This window comes from Lipophrys pholis (assembly GCF_963383615.2).
Source record: "Lipophrys pholis genome assembly, chromosome: 1".
In the NCBI taxonomy this organism is placed as follows: domain Eukaryota; kingdom Metazoa; phylum Chordata; class Actinopteri; order Blenniiformes; family Blenniidae; genus Lipophrys; species Lipophrys pholis.
In genome coordinates this window covers 1,735,195-1,754,895 of record NC_137635.1, presented here as the reverse complement: position 1 = coordinate 1,754,895, position 19,701 = coordinate 1,735,195, and the positions used below count along the sequence as shown (strand labels likewise).

Below are 19,701 nucleotides of genomic sequence, written 5' to 3'. Positions count from 1 at the left end.
GAAGGGGGTAAATATCCAAATAAACAGAGGAGAATAACATTTGTCTGGGGCCTGTCACACCATTATGAGAGCAATTTAGTAGACTGAATGCTTCTCAGAGGGCACACGGGCCGTGACGGCTCTTTCTCCGGCAAAGGCCAGCAATGAAAATCTCCTTCTCCATCTGATTTCACAAGAGAGCCGATATGCGGCTCGGGGTCAATTCCTTCAGTGTCTTCTTAAATAAAACATGAAAAATCACTGTGAAGGGCTATATCTTAACTGGGGCAGGCTGAAATGAAGCTATGGCTTTAGCTCAAGAAGAGGTGAGCTCAGGTGAATTTTTTTTATTTTATTTTATTGAAATGCACCAAACATAGAAGATTTAAAAAAAAAAAATAAAAAAAAAAGAGTGGAGGAAAAAAAACAATGAAGTTGATAGTTAATGTCTGAGTGACTGAGGTTTATGCAAACGCTTCTGATCTGGATAATTAAAGAGTGTTTGTATGGAGGTGCACCGCTCCGCGTCTCCTTTTAAAGGATGTTTACCGTCTCCAAAGCATGGAGATGGTGGCAGCCCGGGGGCCTGCCTGCCTGCCTGCTTTCTTGTTCCCTCATTGGCATCTATCTTGTGCTAAACACACAGAAAAACGCGTGCGTGCTACACGCGGCGCTGACACATACAAACAAAAAAAAACCACACACAAGAAAGACTCTGCGTTTTCACAGACATCAGCCTCTCAATTAGCTTCTGCACTCATTTCTCCTCCTTGGAAGAGAATCATTTTTCAGCTGGGGTTTTTTTTCTTTGTTTATTGTGAGCAGACCAAAGCCTTATCAGCAGCTAATCACTGCATGTCAAATTCTGAGTCGTACTGCACTCACTTAAAAAAAAAAAAAAAAATACAGTGAATAATCTTCTAAAGTTCAGATTGCCATTTCAGATTTGGACAATCATCAATTTCTTTCAGATGCTCGAATCTGTCTAACAGTCGGGGAGAAGATCAGCATTTGTTTGATATAATTTGTTGTGACATATTAATTGCATCTACTTGTAATTCTCTCTAATTGATGTTTGATATGTCTCAGGAAATTAGGCCAACTAGATAACACTGCAAATATTATTAATCCTCCCCGCCTTTCTCCTCTTCCACAGCAGGTCTGATGAATTCACAACAGCTCAAACTGTAATGCGTCAACGTGGCATGCAGCGATGCTCTGTATTCCCAGAGCTGCCAGCCTGACAAATCGAAGGTTACAAGCATACCACTGTATATTCAAAACACACTAAGACACACAGCAGAGGGCCAGTGAGGACTAACCTGAGCAATTTTCACTGAGTTCTGGGTAGAGCCACCGGCGTGGTATTCAACTTTGGTCCTCTTGACGATTTCATCAAATCTGAAAGAAACAGGTGGGTGGGAAAAAAAAAAAAAAAAAGAGTTGATAAGTAAGTGACACCAAATTCCACTGTAACTTTCCCTTTTGCCAACATAGCATGCTGAAAGGCGAATGTAAGCAAGACCATTTAAAAACAGGACTTATATCTGAGACTCTATTATAACTATGGCTGCTTCCTGGAGGCAACGTCATAATCAATCCAATTAGAAAAGAAATATCTCATTTACAGAATATACATAAGGTGTTTCAGAAGACAATGTACACCCTGGACAGGTGACATGCTCATCACAGGGGAATCCCAGACACACACATTCACACCTACATACAATTTAGAGCCACTGATTAACCTCAAATGCGGGGTTTTTTCGACTGTGGAAGGAAATTAGATTATCCTGAGAATTAACCCATGCATGCAAAAACATGTAAGAGCCACACACCAAAAAAATATCGGTTGGATGGCGGTCAAAACATTTGTTTCCGTCTTTACAGCACATAACCGATGCAAAACCTGTGATGGAATTTTATTTTTTGATAGATTATTAATTTAAATATTTGATGACAATAAACCATGGCCAATATAAAATTTGCTAACTAATCTGGCCACGTTTGAAAGGAACATGCATTTGTGGGATGAGCAGCAGAGCAAAGTATGTGGATGGCAGCCATGGAAAAAAAACTGTTTTTTGGGGATGTAATTGAGTTTGGATTGGTTTTAAGGTCCGTAAAGTGGCTGTTTCAGTTTAGTCTCACATCAATTATTTGAAGTTGCTGTGTTTAGAAAGCTTTTTTCAGCTTCAGGGTTAAAAAATAAATAAAATTGAAGAATTTGAGTCGTGTTAACAAGCTCTAAAATCACACAGACAAATATAGCAACCAACCATGGAACTGAAATGAGCATTTAGCAGCTGAAAATACAAACAATTATCTTTGTTGCTGATAAAAAACAATAACAAAGGAAAAGGAAAAGACACTGTTGGATTTAAACTGTTGCAACCTGCATTAGCATATTAGCATTACAATATGCATGAAAACTGGTTGGTAAGAACCACTTGGGTGAGGGCTTTGAGAAGAATCTGGACCAGGAGTCATGAGACTCAGAAGGCCGCCATTGTTGTAATTGACTATCTACTCGTGCATGAGCAGAACAACCATTTACTTTTGCCATGGTGCGTATGTGCAGTGGTAGCGGAGGCAGAAAAGTTGCATTTTGCGCCGCCTACACAGCGATGGAGTCGGAGCGTTTTCAAAAAGTTGTGCTTCAGTGGCTCTGGGCGTCGAATGTCGCGTAAACAGACCCACAAAACATAAATAAGCGTTTTTGTTTTCACTTGAATTCACGTGTATTCAATCCTTCTGTTGCTACTTTAGCCAATACTAGCCGCAAGCTAGTTTTTCCTTTTAATCACCCTTTGCGATCACAAATTTTTAAAAACGTTTCGGTCAAGTCTGTACTACTAATGCTGCTTCCATACACCTGGGAACTGGGATCGTTCCCACTTGCAAACATCGCATTTCCAAAATTCTAATTTTAACATGACAACAAACAACATGGCCGCCTCCAGCGGCGCTGCTCTACTGCTGCTTTGAGAAAAGAGACAAACAAGCTCGTAATCACATAAGTCAGGCAAGAGAAGGAAGAAATAAAACTCAGGATGTACAATTTACGGTCACACTACATTTATTGTACGCAGACGAGTATGTTTTCTGTTTTTTTTTTTTTTTTTAAATATCCACCATAAAGTTTTATGGTTACAAACATCAAACCTATTCCACTCGGGTCATCCTGTCCTAATTGATGCTTTTGAGCGGAAGGTAAAATAAGATGAGAAATGTTCTGGCTTCCACACATAAAATAAATTATTCCCAACGTTCGACAAAACTGCTGCCATTTCAACACATACGCTCCTTTTAATCACTTATTTCGATCGGCTTTAAACACTTCTGCATCACTTCAAACGAACTACGCATTCCTCTCTGCTCACTAGGAAACTAATTTCCCCACAGTCTCAATTGTAGGATAACAAAACAAATACATTTCTTCTTTTTTTTTATAGGATTGTTTGATTGCTTGTCTGGGACGCCTGTCAACAGAATGCTTTCTTTCCGTCTTTCCCAGCAGTAAATGAGACAACAGTGCGTAATCATAGAAATATGATCGACTTAAATGTGGCATGCATCTTTGCCCTCCTTCAGCTGTGACACTCCAGGTGCAAGTTGTTTATTTGAACTGCCATGAAAGAAAAAGAGGATGAGGGAAAAAAACAAAAAAAACACACACACACATCAAGCCAATGCTGGATTTTGTTAAGTAGGATACTTGACCACAAATGTTGCTGGAGTTGAAAAGACGCAGTTGGGGTCTAAATGTCAGCTTGATAAAAGCAAAAGAGGAACATTGTTCACAGATGGTTGTAGTTAGCTGCACAGTATTAAAGCAAGATGAGCAGTGAGAGTTATTTCTGAGGAACTTGAACTCCTTCCTCAAGGAGATGCATGCAATGAAAGAAACTATTCATCTTATACTTGGCAGAGATAGGCAGGGACTTTGTTTTTTTTTTTTTTTCTTAGGTGATGTTTTCAGAGCAATTAGAAAAACAAGTTTTTACAATTTTCCCCGTGTAGAAAACCTTATTCGCATATAACTTGCTGAGGGAGAGACCACATCTGATTAAATGTTTGATGTCTGAATTGTACAGCGAAGTTTAGAAACAGCTCGAACAGACTAAACACAATGAGTCAAGAAAACAGACATTACATTGGGGAGCGGGGAGTAAACAATCGCTGCATTTTCAAACATAAACCACAGGAACACCCTTGGGTCTACAGTGCTATACTGAAAGCAGTTCTATCATTTTTTTTTTTTTTTTGTATTTTCCCATAATATTGCCATTTCAAAACATCAATAGCTTCGATGCCGAGGCGTAACGTGATGCAAAGCCGAGCTTCGCTGCGAGATAGAGCCTTTATCTGGGTAGCTGAGAACATGAATAATGTGTATTCTCCACATCGTTCACACAAACAGCCTCCCAGGAGGCTGACTATATAAACGTGTCCACCCCGCTAAGGTAATTGACCTAACTGCAGTCAAGATGATACGCTATATTAAGAGGTCTTTGGCTCTTTCCCCCTCTCAGCCGTACATTGAAGACTGTCCATTTGCAAGTGTATTTACATCAGGGGGGGGAAAAAATCCAATGACATGCTAAATAGTTCAAGGTGCGCCATACCAGTCTGACTAATGCGAGTAATTTCACCTCAAATTAACTGAGTACGAGGAATTGCTGAGGAAAGAAAAGGCTTGGGAGTAATCCCAAGGGACGTTTGTTATGTAAAGACTCTGGTATGCAGATTTAATTCTTTTTAAGGTTGGAAACAAGAATACACAGGGGAAGTCAAAGGCTGCGTGTTTTATGGGGGGGAACTAGTTTGAACTTCAGGATTGAACACAGAAAGTTTTTATCTGTATTGTCTGTATATATATATATACTATTATAGTGATATTAACATGCACGATAAATATTAATGTGAAAAGTTGATTCAAATGAACAAAATCATGGAAACGCAAATATGAAAAAATTTATTAATTGAAATTCATTCATAAAAAAATTGCAATAAATGTTTTATTGTTTTTATTATTAATTGACACAAAAGTACAAAAACCAAGAAAAAATGGCCAAAAAAAAAAAACCAAACATTAAGAAATAAATATATTTTAAAATACATCAACACAGCTAGTGTAAATTACAAGAAAAACAACACCGTTATTTGTATGTAAAAAAATCTCAACAACGAAAGACATTAACATCGTCTGCATAAGTGTTTGTATTCGTCACTAATCATATCGTTACTGCATGTTCGCCTCATATCGTTCAGCCCCAGTCGCCACAGACGGGAGCCATCTGCATGCAGAGCACATCGTGGCTTACCAACACATGTCTCCCAGAGGTGTTCAATACTTGAGCACAACCTGGTTTAACTAGGCATGGCCGAATTTTGAGCGAGTGTGAAAGTAACCTTTACTGCTTCAAAGAAAGTCTGCATATCATGTCTCAAGGCGAGGGGTCTACCCAGGGCAGAATGTTCCTAATAAAGGAAAAAAAAAAAAAAAACTTTCCATGCAAGTGGAAAATATGCTAACCGGGGAAAAAAAAAAAAAAATCTTTCCTGAGACACCTGTTATGACTCCTTGACAAAAGAAGAATTTGAGCACTGTGGGTGTTTATAACATGAAGGCAGCCGAGGGACTCCAGAACCCATTTTAAATAGACACACAGCTTCTGAGGATTTCAGCAGGGTTTTTCTTTTTTTTTTATTCCACCCCCCCACCCCCCCATGCTAGAAGTATTTGCTCCACCTTTCAGTGCAGACAGCATGGGGCCCTGCTCTTGGACGCCTCGAAAATCCCATCCGAAAAGGAGCAGCTGCCTCGAGACCTTTACACCCTCAAACATCATGTGATCCCATAGTAGTGACACCGTAAACGGCCCCCATGGCCATTTAGGGAGAGAAAATCCCTTTCCATCTACTGCAGCCTGAGCTCACTCTGCGATGGGAGGGAGCAGAGAAAAAGAAATTGTTTTGAACAAAATGTCCTCAGCCAGTAACCTCTGCTTTTAAAACCTGCTAGTGTTGTTCAATGGCAGAGCAATGCAATTCCAGCTATGCCGTGCATTCCACAAATGTATGGTCAGCCTGCGTTATATAACATGCGCTTTATACGAGGCTGCCGCTGACACGCTGGTTAAATACCACTCTTTACGAAAAGGCAGTGTGCAATTTTTCAATTTCATACCTCCCATTCCGAGACTAATAGCAGCACTTATTTATTCAGCTGAAATCAAATCGCATTCAAATTAGAAAAAATTAGGCCACCCAATACAATATTTGCAATCTAAGAATATGGAGAGTCCTTCTTGAAAACCAAAGAGCTCCACGTCTCCCCAGCTTAGCGCGTTCAAACTGTTGGGGCAGATCAAACAAGTCAGGAACATCGTGTTGTTTACATTCCTGGGGATGGAGGCCCCCACCGTTGTTTCCCATCAAGGGAAATATGAGAGCTTCAAAAGTACTTTGAGTGTTCTCCACACCAAGTGACTCATGAGTTCCCCTCTCACCTCCCCAAAAAAACATGCCGAGTAGATTATTTACATGAGGCAATAATTCAAGATTTGCTCCTCTAAGTCTCTTACACGGAGGGCAAGGCGAGCCCATTTACCCAATCCCTCTTCATTCGCCTTTGATGTTAGCCTATCTCGATAAGACCGGATGAGTGCCCTAAAATCCCCGTCGAGTGATTTTGCAGGAAGAACAAGTCTCTGTTAATCAATGGCTAGATTGGATCTGGATCCTCGGGAGTGGTCTGCCTGAAAGTCCTCCCGAGCGTTTGAGTGCACACCAGGGTAATTCATCGTTAATGATCACCGCGGCACCCACTCTCCTACGCGCCGTTCGTCCTTATTTAATTGCCTCGTTCACGTTTAAACAGCTTACAAATCACAAGGACAGGCAGGGAAACATGATCAAACGGCCCCTATCACTAATCAGGGGAGGGCAAGGGAAGGAGTGAGAGGACTGGGGCTTCTTTGCCGCTCTCCTTGGGGATTAGGAAGGAGGAGGGTCGTACAGGAACAGTAAATTATCCCTGCTTTAACTCTAGCGGGCAGGTACGTTTAAACAGGCAGATCCATCTTTCCTCTCTTGTGTGACAGAAGCGGAGAATGGGGCGACGCAGCTAAAAGGCTCCGGTAATCCCACTTTCAACGCCGGCATCTGGAAAGGGGACAGGTTCCACCATTGATTGGATTCCCCAATCAGTGTGTGCATCCTACACCAGCCTTCCTTGGTAGTCTGGAGGCAGTACAAGGCCTGATGCACAGTAATTGTTTCCATAGGTCAGGCGGAGGAAAAACAGCTCGGGGACGTGATGAAAGGGAGATGGAAAGGGTGAGGAATATTGTTGTTTTTTCCCCCCCAATTAAATTGTTTGTCAAACCCTTCACAAAGGGTTACGCAGTTTATCTGTTTAAAATCAATACGCTCGTCTCAGTGTGAAAGCTTGTCCCGACACAAGACAGGCCCATTAATTATTCTGTTCTGTGTGCTATCACCAGGCTGCTCAAGGTTGAGCCTTATCTTTTCTTATTTCAAATCAATAATTATCTTCTACCATGCTCGCGCTCCCTCTCAGAAATAGATGTGCTTTTCATTCAATGCCTGTAGAGTCTCTCCCTCTCTCTCTCTCTCTCTCTCTCTCTCTCTCGCTTCGCCTCTGTGTAGCAACCGGTGAGGAACGCAGAATGAATAGGACATTCTTATCAGTGGAACATTAGGGCAGGATGGGAATAGATGGCGAAGAATGAGGCGCATAAAAGTACTGAACACAAATGAGTCATGATTCAAACAGCGAGCGAGGCCTTGTTCTCGTCCTCTGACATCTTCTAATAGACTACAGTGAGGGATGAATGTTGATTCGCTCAAAAGCATTACGATATCGCCGCTGTTCAGGTATCTCAATCCATTTGGACAAATCCCTACGCAGCTGAGAAATACTGCCCGTGTGAAAAAATGCCACGATTTCAACCCCCCCCCCCGCCGCCCTTTTTCTTTTGCATTATAGACCGTATGCGCAATTAATGACTGCACGATTACATGGTCATAATGGGTGAGTAATTGCATTAGAATGCAGAAACAACAAATGTGTGCATCCCTTTAATAATCGGCCGATGCAGAAGCCACCGCAGGAGCAGCAGCCCATTTGTTGGCATCAGCTGAGGACTGCTGTTTGTACTTAATTAGGCTGCACTCAAGGATTAGGTGGTGGGGGCAAAATCTGGTCATGGAGGATGAGTTCATATTATTTCCCTCTAAAATGTCACAGGTTTTTGGCTTCACGCTGCTGAGGGTGGCGTTGTTTGTCACACTGTACTGTGTGGATGTGGGAAACGGGAGTGTGAGAGTGTGTGTGTGTGTGTGTGTGTGTGTGAGGCTATGAGAGAGAGAGGAGTGGGAAGAGGGAGTGTGTAAGCAAGGGATGGGGCTTCTGGTGTTCTCTTGAGGATTGAGATTTGATGCCCGAGCACAAAGCCTTTGAGACATTCCCCTTATCTTGGAGGTTGATACCAGGATCTTGGCGATTCAGCGCGCTCCATGTGAATAATTCCACCAACACCCCCTGCTGTGGGGACCATATGGCCCAGTGTGAACTTTAAACACACAGGGAGCATTGCTACTCACCAGTCGGGCCTCCCATCTCTGCCCCCGCACAAGGCAAGGTGTAAGAAAAATGATCGGCTCAGAGAGTACACTAACTAGCCTACATGCAGAAGGGCTGCTGCCATCAGTGGCTTTTTCCTGTGTGGCTGCTGGGGATCAAAGATGACTAAAAATAGCCCTGAGCATGCTTTTCTGAACTGAACATGCTGTATGTACTGGCTGAGACGCCCACATTTTAATTATAAAATGCTCTTTAAAAGGGGGAGTTGGAGGGAGAGGAGGGGAGAGAGCGGGGGAGAGGGGGGGGGGGGGGGGGGGGGGTGCGTACACATGCACAGAGATACAGAGATGTACACTATGTTTGTTACACCCCCTTTGACTTGTGATGTTTCCTTCTGGCACCACCTGCTGGCAGCTGCCATCAACAAGAGGGAGGTATTTGCAGCTCTGGAGAGGACGAGGTTTAATTATGATTGCATCAGCCATCTCTCATGATGCAGCATGTGTGTGTGCTTTTGAAACGCCGCGGAGTCAGCCGGCGCCGTGGGGACGTTCACCTCTCCCGTCAAAAGACAAGCGGATCGGATGTCTCCTGTTCAAACGACTTGAAGAAAGAAAAAAAAAAAAAAAAAGTTGTCTTGTTTTATAATTCACAAGGTCTAGATCCACATTTCTTACAGTTGAGTGCCGGCTCTGGCGAGCACGCCGGATTTATGCAAGCGCCCCAAATCGTCAGATTCATGCTTATCAATAAAACATCAAGAGCGGCACGGCTGGCGGCTGAACATGTTTCTGATGTCTCAATTACCAGTTGAGTGCCATTAATCTCTGCTCTCTCTCTTTGGCTGGGAGGTTAGCTGATGGATGCAGGCCCGTGACCTTTGTCCTCAGCAGCAGGAGGGAGCCGGACGTACTGACCCCCCCACCCCCCCTCCTCCCGCTGCCGCCCTCTTCTCTCCTCCTCCTTCCTCTAGCGGCCTGCAAAGGTGAGTTTAAGTACTGTGGTACAGCACTCAGCCTTAGCAACAGACAAGGGAGCTGGGAAATAAAACGAATGGAGGGGAGGGAGGGTGTAATGTGTCTACACACTCAGTCAAGCATGTACATCCAGTGAAGTGGCACCATGGCAAGCACATGCAGCTTCTGCACGCATGCTTGCATGTGAACACACACACACACACACACACACACACACACACACACACACACGAGGAGTGTTTCTCTTCATGACACACTTGGATAACTCCACTGGGGCATTCTAGCACTCGCAATTTGCTTCATTACAAAATTAAATTATACATTTTTTTATTTTTTTATTTTTTTTAAAAAGAGGGAGAGAGATATATAATGAAAAAAGATGGGGAGAGTCAAGTGTGTTTACAGAGCGGGATCCATCACACACACACACACACACACACACACACCCAGGGGCCAGAGTGTTTAGCATGTACTCAGTGAGAGAGGCCTTTGTTGTTTTTCTTTTCAGTAAGCAGATTGAGCTGCATGGCAGCAGCAGGGGTGTGTAAGATGTACACAGACAGCAGGGTGTGCAAGTGGAGAGGCACCTCTACTGATCTCCTGTGTCGTGCGATGATGTGTGTGTGATGTGTGTCTCAATCCAGCGCTGATCCCCCTGAGTCAGCCCTGTCAGTGATATGAGCCTCCCACCTCTCTCTCTCTCTCTCTCTCTCTCTCTCTCTCTCTCTCTCTCTCTCTCTCTCTCTCTTCCCCTCTCTCCCTCTCTCTCGAATGCTAATAACAGCCAGCCACTAACGCTGCAGCCCTGAATTATTCATGCAGCAGAGGGTCACACGGCATAATGAGGAGTTTACTCTCATTCTGGATGCAATTGTGACGCTGCTAATCTGCATTTAGCACAGAGAAACAGAGAAAAGGAGGGAGACATGGGGGGGGGGGGGGGGGGGGGGGGGAACACAGAGGGAGGAGGAGAGGGGATGAGCGCTGATGAACTTAATTGCTGTGAGCAAACAACCTCTGAAAAGAGTCACGCCATCATCCCGAGATGAGAAAGTAAACAATTAATTATCATTGGACAGTGGGAGTCATAAAACAAATGTTTGAACGACACTAATATTCGGGATCCGACTGATGTTTTGTTATCCACCTCTGAGGTGACGATGCGCTCACTGCAACACTAATAATTACCACCTCTAATATGACATAGTTAGTAATTCTAGGAGGGTGGCTGGCGAACAAGCTGTGCCTTTTAAAAGTACTTGTAATGCCTAGTTATCCAGAAATAAAATGTCTATTTGCCCACATTATAATCTCCTGCAGAAAGAGGCGTGTTTTCATTATGTTGACATGTTGTTTCCTACTGAGACTTCTTGGGGTAGAAACAGCAGGCCCTTGTTGCCCCCTGCTGGACATGGAAGGGGTCTGCCCCTTGTTCTGCAAAGCAATGTTAAAATCACAACTGAGAAAAAGGTGACATAGTTGGGACAGAACATTTCAGCAGGAAGCAAGATAAAGGGAAATCTGTACAACTAGAAAAATGTTATAAAAGAAGGTGAATAATGCACAAGTAGTGTGAATTTGCTCTCGGAAACATCTGTGATGGAGACAGAATGTGCCTGAGCACGTCAGTAAAGTCCATATGAAAGATCCCTGACTGGCAGCGATCAAAGTCTGAGTTCCAACCACATGATGGCAGCAGCAACAACCAGAAGAGAGACTTTATCGAGTCTTAAAGGGGCAGAGAGGAAGTCACACAGAGCGCTCTGGTTTGTTGGTTTCCTCTCGTGTTTTTAAACAGACGAGAGTCTTTCCACCTGAGAAACCAGCATGTGCCGGAGATTGGCGCTTTCAGCTGCGGCCCACCAAACCACAGTGGAAATATCATGTGAAGTGAAGCCACTACAGTACGAGACCCTGCGTCGACCACAGTCGCTCATGCAGGAAATACTGCAGAATGACAAGTAACGATTACATCAACGTTTCCTCCGTCTACCAACGTTTGTATCAATCCCTGATATGAAGTGAAAGTGACAGGATCGAACTAGTTCTATACCTTTTTATTGAATTCTGCACATTTTCCTAGTTGGTGTGATAATGTACTTTTGCTTGTGGTGTGCGTTTCATTGAACCGATTGTTGTACTTGCTTGGCCGCCGGCTACATGACGACTATCTGAATCACGAGATACTAACACGGCGAAAGGATCTGTGTGTGTAAAGAAGAGTATAGGAAAGAGTGGTGGATTTATTCACAGAAGATAAAATGGGATATTTTCAACCAGAATCCGTGAATGTGATCTGATAATTCAACATTCACTAATGTTTACGAGAGACGTCATATGGATGTATTTCTAACAAACTTGCATCAAGAAGTTTAATGAGTATTTCTTATATTTATGTATAGATAATTGTAGCTTCGCACAGCGAAGCAATTATAAATAACTGTCTGATAACGTCAACAATTACCCCTGATGGTACATTCCTTTAAGTCTTGGCTGAGTGTGTGGGAACTCGTTCGAATTCAACTGCAGCAGAATGAGGATGCGGCATAACGAATATCTAACTATATGTAGAGGAAGAAAATCAAGTTTTATTCACATCTGAAGTCGTTAACGGTATACTTTTCACGTTATCCTTTTAATTTTTAGTTAGTTGAGTTCTATGTGACAACTAATACATGTGTTTCGATGAGCCACATAATACTTTCAATAGATTGACATAAACCAAAACTGTATAATGGTTCTGATCTCAACAAAGGAAAAATGTGGAACAACTTACTATCGGTCTTCTATACTGCTTTAGCCAGTTGTGGAAACTGATGACACGTAAATTTAGATGGACAATTTAGACCCACCAACTAACCTCAAACCGATGTGTTTGGACTGAGGGGAAGTTCGGAGAAACTCCCACACACACGCACAGAAAGCCTGCACTCAAACCGGGGATTTCCTTGCTGTGAAGCAAGAGTCCAAACCACTACACCACCGAGCCGCCCTCAAATGATCATTTCAGCTCCATATTGTATTTAAAAATACAACTAAAGGCACACGAGGAGTCACGGCTGTGACTCATTGTGTGAAGAAACAAACCCGAGGTCTCCAGGGAGCACTAACCGGGATGTAGATGGGTTCTACTGTACAGCAGGCAATTTCTCAGCCACAACAGGATTAGATGGACTCTGCTGTGACTAGATAATTGAATTCAGGCATGGCCACAGTGCACTGCATCCAATGATCTCTCTCCCACCAGGGTGATGGAGGAAGAAAAAAAATGAATTGTGTTCCACTCTGTGGATTCAGCAGCACAGCAATAGTGTTAGTTGACGGAACTCCCAAGTCTATCGAGGCCTTTTTCTTCTTAGTAATGAAGTTATTTGTCACAACACCTCAGCTGAGTTGTTCATCTCTCTCTACCGACCGGTGACTTTGGGAATGACCTTTTCTTGCACATTACACCGCGTCTCGTTGAGTTTCACTCGCCGAGCCGCGTTTCAGAAGGCTCAGAGCGCGGCGGCGCCGACCGCCATCCAGACCGCACACATTTGTCAAGATACGAACTGACCCGCGCCATGGCGAACACGTCTGTGTGTGGGGGGGGGGGGGGGGGGGGCATTGAAGGGGACATGCATTGAAATGCATTGTGGCGGGAATTAACCAACAAAGCCGCATGCTAATCCTGCCCTGACCTTGTGCAGAATGTGGAGAGAACAGTGTCTGCGGGGCTAAAGATAACGCCGCTGCCTTTGTGCTGAAGGAGAACAACACTGCTGATGATGCTGCTTTGTGCCGCCGCCGCCGCCACCGCCGCCGCCCAAGGTCACGTGTGTCCTTTTGTCAAGAAACAAGACCTGACAAGGTGTGCTATTGTGAGGTACAGACGATCTAATGTACTGATCTGTCTCTATACTGTATAGGCAATAGCCACACTTTTTTATCATCAATACAGTCTTTTTTTTTTTTTATGCTTCTTCATATTCATCCACCGGACACTCCCTTACAAGAACAAAACTTTATAACTCCAGTCATCAGATAAAAATCTAAAATATGATTGCTAATCCACCAGCCATGCATTCTCTAGTCTGGTTTATGCAGAGACCGCTTCCACAACTTTCTTTACAGATCTCCAAGTTTTAAAAAAGAAAAGCCCCGCACTGTGAAACCATGTGGCACAAGGTGAGAACGGACAACGACCTCCAGTCAGTTTGTGATCATTTGAAAACATGTGAAACCTAATCAATGGGGATGCAAACATGGAAATAGTCTGTCTAATGAATCCGTCTCCTTTGGTTAAGTCTGCACTTTAAGTGTCGGGGTTCCATTTCTGTGGCCTGGTTAGTGAACTGCAAATACATTAGTGCTCAGAAGAGACAATATTCGCTCATAGGACTCCATCAGTTCTGAATAAATGAATCGCCAAAAACTAAGGCTGCAAAGCAGCAGTAACTAAAGGTAAACCAAACGGGAAGTCCTCAAATACTTGTTCAGTAATCAATGACTTCTGTTGAGGAAATGACCAAACATAAATCCCAACACTCCTTTAACACTAAACTGTTGGGAGACGAGGCGCTCAGAGGCCGGGCCGATAAGAGCACCGTTATCACCTTCATCAGATATGAGTGGACGGCTTGGAGGTGCGGATGTGTCCAAGTGTGAAGCAATGAAATCCTCTGCAGCAGCGTATCAGCTCAAAACGACCGACCTCGCCTAAGTAAAAGCATAAACTGCTGAAAATAGTGGACCTGAAGTAGGACGGCGGTTTGAATACTGGCTAATCAATATACAAACATCAGAAGCATCGCATATAAAATTACAGTGAAGGTTATTACTTCAAAATAACAGAGAATCGGTTTATTTGTAGAAAAGGAAACGTGATATAAATCTGCCATATATCTTTGTCTTTGTGCTTTTCATTAAAACGATGCAAGATATCTGTCATTTGTGGAAAGTATTAAGAGACTGGATGCAGTTGTGTTTTGCTCCTTTGCTTTGGCAAAACTGCTTTTATTTCCAATCCGTTGGGTGGAAACAGCACATGAACACCGGAGACCATAAAGGATTGTATAATGATTGAGATGATTTAAACCCAGAAGGAAGTGAATTCCATGTACAGGATATGTTCAGTCATAAATTGTGAAATATGTTGGATAGAATAAATAAAAACCAACAAACATTGGCAAGTTAAAATCTCCTTTCCTTCTAAGTGTTTCAATCATTCCCTGTTTGTTACGACCAATTGTGGGAAAATTAATAACTATCAACCTTATCTAAAGCTTTGGCAGATTTGAGGTCCAATAAGACATAATGCTACCAAGATGATGCTCAAAATATAATTCAATCCCTAATTTTACCAAACTAATTATTGTATTATGACCATTACAAACATACGATTGGAAATATTGGCATCATGTCTTAAATATGGAACATGTGGAAGTTAAATTTGTTACAAACAAAAGGAGAAATGGGAGATAAAAGGTTCGGCAGAAATTAAAAATAGGTTTTCCTAATTAACCGTACTTTATTTTAAATATGTATTCTAAAAAGGTACGGGCTGTATTCAGGGACAGTTGGAGGAAAGCTATAGTATTACTGTGGGAGCTGTTTGTTCAGATGTTAATAATAATAATAATAATAATAATAATAATAATAATAATAATAATAATGTGGTCAGTATCAAAACATGTGGATTTAGTATTAATTCAGACAATTCCATAGCAAACAAAGTGGGTGTTTTGTTGTGGTTTGGCCCAGATTCAGTATTAAAAACAGATGTTGGTGTATTTAGTCCTCGCTCACACTCACTCTGGCTGATTTATGACGGGGTTATTTTGAGCCCAGCTTACACTGTCAAGATGGTAGTAGTGTGATGCAAATAGCCAGAGCATTCCTTAATTGGCTTGAGGTGATTCTGAACACTTTGTGTTGAGTAAGTGTGACACCCCAGTGAGGTTTTAACTCACAAGGCTTTGTGTTTGTCCTCAGCCAGGATCTGGTCGTTGGGCTTTAGTCCATACCTGTTCAGGAAGAGTAAAGATTAGTCACTGAAAAAAGGGGAATGTGTTTGGACGTATAAGACATGGAGCAGAGCCGATACGAGGAAAAACAAAAAACATTTGGGGCTTACTTGTCAAGGAAATCTTTGTCCACGACGGCTGAAATGTCGAGCAAGGGATTCCCCATCCCGAACAGCATGTTTGTACTGTGGAGAGACAAAAACATTGTATTCAGCCACAAACTCCCACTGACCAGGAAACAAACAGCCTGTTGTCACACAGACACACAAAATCATCTGTTTCCTATTTGCTGAATTAAATAGTTTGGAAGCTTTTACAGGTTCAGTCAAATCTCACAGTCTGATTTGGTTTTCTTTAGTTTTATCTGAGCATCTCTCAACAGGGGTGGAGAAAATAAACATGAGGCTCTTGACAGAATAAAGAATGGAAATTTGTGACTGTCAGAAAAAGAGGAGAGAGGACTTTTTTGGGGGGGTTCTCGCTGTGATCAAATAAATAGATGACTTTATTGATATATACTGATTTGTGTGGCTTGTGTGTCAACAAAAACCAAGTCAATAAAATGTTATTACACTTGACTTCCTTTGAGTTAGTCATTTCACTTTGTTTATATCATATAAGATGACCTAAACCAAAGTCTACCCCAGACAACAGTCACATGCTGTACAACTTTCATAAAATGAAATACATTAACAGGAAGGAAGCGACAGTCCGCAGCAGCTTGGAATCGCAACCCAATACATTCCTCTGCCAGTAATGCGAGTACACGCCGCACAAAGCCAACAGCGGAATTCTTCACGGCGGGATATTTAAGCACGATCTCACCTCGGAGTTGGCATGTTGTCAGGAAAAAGTCAGCGGCAGCTCAGAGTGAAAGTAAAATGCTCCTCAGCTTCCTCCCTTCTGTCAAAGCAACGTGGTTTCTCACTACAGGAAGTGTCGCTGCCCTTTGACCAACCCCGGCTCGGCGGAGCAGGAAGTGGGCGGGACTCGGTGTGTTCGAGAGATGTGATTGGCTTGCGTGAGCACCAGTTACAGTGAAGCGTCCCATGCTGCCTTTAAGGCCAATCGGAAGAAACCAACTGTAACAAACTCGTAGAACCCGCGTGCGCTCATCACGTGTGATAGGCATCGTCTTTGGACATATAATGATTTTGTTGTCCTATGCAATGTTTCTTTGTTTTAAAAGTGCATATATAATGAAATCGACCTAAAATAAATACCAGTCATATTTATTTTAATTTATCAAATGCATTCAGTATGTTTTATTGACATTTGGCTGGTTTTTAGGTTGTTGGTTTTTATTAATACAGAATAAAAATAACTAATAAAACAAAACGTGCAACACAGACTACAATCATAACTTACTCTAAGACTACATTCTATTATATATTGCACATTTTGGATTTTCTTTTCAACTTCCATATATAACTCTTTTTGCACTCATTTCCTTCATCTATATCCTCTATTCTCTTATTTCTATTTTTGATGTTATACGTCTACATCATAGGAGTGCAAGCGAGACGTAATGTTGACTCCACTGCGCGTCTTGTATCTACAACAGAATTGACAATAAAGATCCATTTGACTTGACTTTCGCCACTGGATTATCTATTTATCAGTAAACCAGTCGGAACTATTAAAATGTTTGTTTAATCACACTTATTGTTTGTTATCTGATCTTCTGGGTTCAAATGACAATCTAAAGTAATCTAAATATACACACACCAAACAGGTGCAACGATATGAATCTTATATAGGGATGCTTGTGTCTGTTTGGTCTAAATCTTTAACAGGTCAAATGTTAGTGTTAGTTTAATAACACACTCACATTTAAAGGAAGTCTCTACATTAACATAATAATCATCCACATTATTTTTTAGGAAAGTAGGTTACTTCATAGCTGCTGGGATACTACCTTAAATACTAATGCAATTTCATTTTCATATGTAATTTGTATTTCAGTTTTTAATAGAGGTGAAAGTGTTTAATGTTTTCATTTCAGGTCTCAAGATGTTGACTAGTCATTTTGCAGCACAATCTGTGAGCACGTGTCACTATTACTCTGTCACTTGAGAGTCCCATCAAGCATGATATTGGTAGTGATTTCTCTGAAAGGTCTTTTCTGTCTCAGTATGACGTCCTCAAAATAATCAGTTCATCTTGTCATGATTTACATGTCCTGGTTCAACTTGTATATTACACAGTAAAGCTACAGATCTCAACTGTGGTGCCGATGTAAGAAATTGTGAAACAGAAAATAAAAACTCCGCTTTATCGGAGTTCACTCCTCTGTGCAGTTGAATTTATCAGCTGCCACATTACATATACTTGAGCAATCTCAGGCAGACATGGTCAACCGGCAGCCTCGCCTGTCTTCAGCAAGTTTCCAACAAAAGCCATGACAGCGAGAAGGTCTATTAATCATATTGAACCCAATATCAGCTACATGTAGTCTTTATGTAATTTAAAACAAAGTGCACATTAAGGTTGAAATGATTAAAACATAGATTTTGATTTAATGCATTTAATTTATAGCCATTTAGTTACTTAAGCATGCTGTGATTCTCATGCGTCACTAAATAATTCATGTACATTTTGACCCTCTTGGAAAAAGGTTATTTTATTCTTCATTAAGACCAAGATATAGCTTCAATCGAGCTGTACGAACATGTGTCATCTTGTTTGCAGTTGTGCTGAACTGCATTAAATTGGAAAAAACTAATATTTTGCAGTGCTCAGGAGTGTACGGTGGGAATTCATTACCGGTGTTTGTCTTTTACGTGAGTCACTTGAACGCCTCACGGATTCAAGCTGGGACATTAATGTCAACAAGAGTCACATCCTAGGTCCCTCACAGCGCTGCAAATCTTACAATAAATGATATGGATTCATGATATGGATGAAGACACTAAATGCACGAATCAAATATGTAATCCTTGTGCATCAAGACATTTTAACAGCTTTAGTATAAGTGTTGCATTTGCACGGTTTGTTTGCTATTCAATATATTCAACGTTTCACGTTATGACACCTGAAATCAATTTATTTTTTAAGAAAAACTGTAATCTGCGGTCGTGCAGGATTAATTCATCACCTTGCCACGTTCAATTGCACACGATCATCGTTGAAAGCGACCCTTTGCTGCAATTTAAACGCCAGCAAACACGATTTTACAGTTATAAATGGAGAGGTGTAACGGCGGTGTTCGTGCCCCAGTCATGTGATGGACCTTCAGCCTGCAGCTCGCGGCGATTCGTGTCGGTGTTGAACCGAGCGATCTGTGTAATAAACCGAGTTAAAAGCGGTTTTTAGCGGCTGTGCGAGCGGCCGCACCTCCTCCTTCCCCCTGCTGGTAGTTCACCTCCGTGGAATGAATCCGGCGCTAGCCGTTAGCTCCCCCCTTACCGGAGCTCCGCGCATCATCGCCGGTAAACACTGACATGACAGCTCCGGTACCTCAACGCCGTCGTCCTCGCTGCGGACGCTTCCTGGTCAGACATCGTTGTCCGTCACGACACGCTGGATCCAGGGAAGCACCTGGTTGGTGTTTCAGGGTGGAGAGGCTGCAGCTTCCTTCCCTCTCGGACTCGGGCTGGTGGAGGAGTCCCGTCCTCAGCATGCACTCCCGGGGAGAAATGAGCGATTTACGTTCATGGATGGAGAGCAGATCACACGGATACCGTGTCCCGGCCCGGGCAATGTGCACCAGAGATGGTTCTCTCTCCAGTCATCTCCAGCAATAATGTCCACAGGTCATGAATATAAAACCACACAATGATTTTAGCTGTAATCAAACATGGAGAAGAAACGAGACATATTGTCAAGATCTTATCTGTCCACAATACAAACGGCGTGTTTCATAAACTTGACTCATATAACCTTGAATAAACTTGAGAAAATCCTAGTAATCGTGATTTAGTCTGGTACAATTAGGATAGAAAATAGGATAATTATCAGAAAACAGATTGGGTAGTATTATGGGTACTGTATGCAGCATTTCATTTGTACTCTATTCAAACCATATAACCATAAATTGCAACCAAGTACAGATACAAATTCAGATTCTCAAACCCAGTAAGTTTATGCAGGTAAGTTAAGTTAAAAGCGAGAGCAGAAAACA

General features: G+C 42.2%; 1 protein-coding gene across 2 annotated transcripts in view; it reads right to left on the bottom strand.

Moving 5' to 3' along the window:
- Positions 1-19,440, bottom strand: part of adkb (adenosine kinase b) — a 122,777-nt gene extending 103,337 nt beyond the window's left edge. Inside the window, exons 1-4 of one of the 2 annotated variants that reach the window (XM_080458843.1) lie at positions 19,038-19,440; positions 15,689-15,763; positions 15,525-15,578; positions 1,302-1,380 (exon numbers count right to left, since the gene is read on the bottom strand). In XM_080458843.1, the coding sequence (XP_080314969.1) occupies positions 1,302-1,380; positions 15,525-15,578; positions 15,689-15,763; positions 19,038-19,081 (252 nt within the window). In that variant the 5' untranslated portion in view covers positions 19,082-19,440. Of the gene's footprint in view, positions 1-1,301; positions 1,381-15,524; positions 15,579-15,688; positions 15,764-16,403; positions 16,523-19,037 lie in introns of those variants that run through there. The other variant, XM_080458844.1, reaches the window with a different exon arrangement.
- Positions 19,441-19,701: the final 261 nt, after the last annotated feature.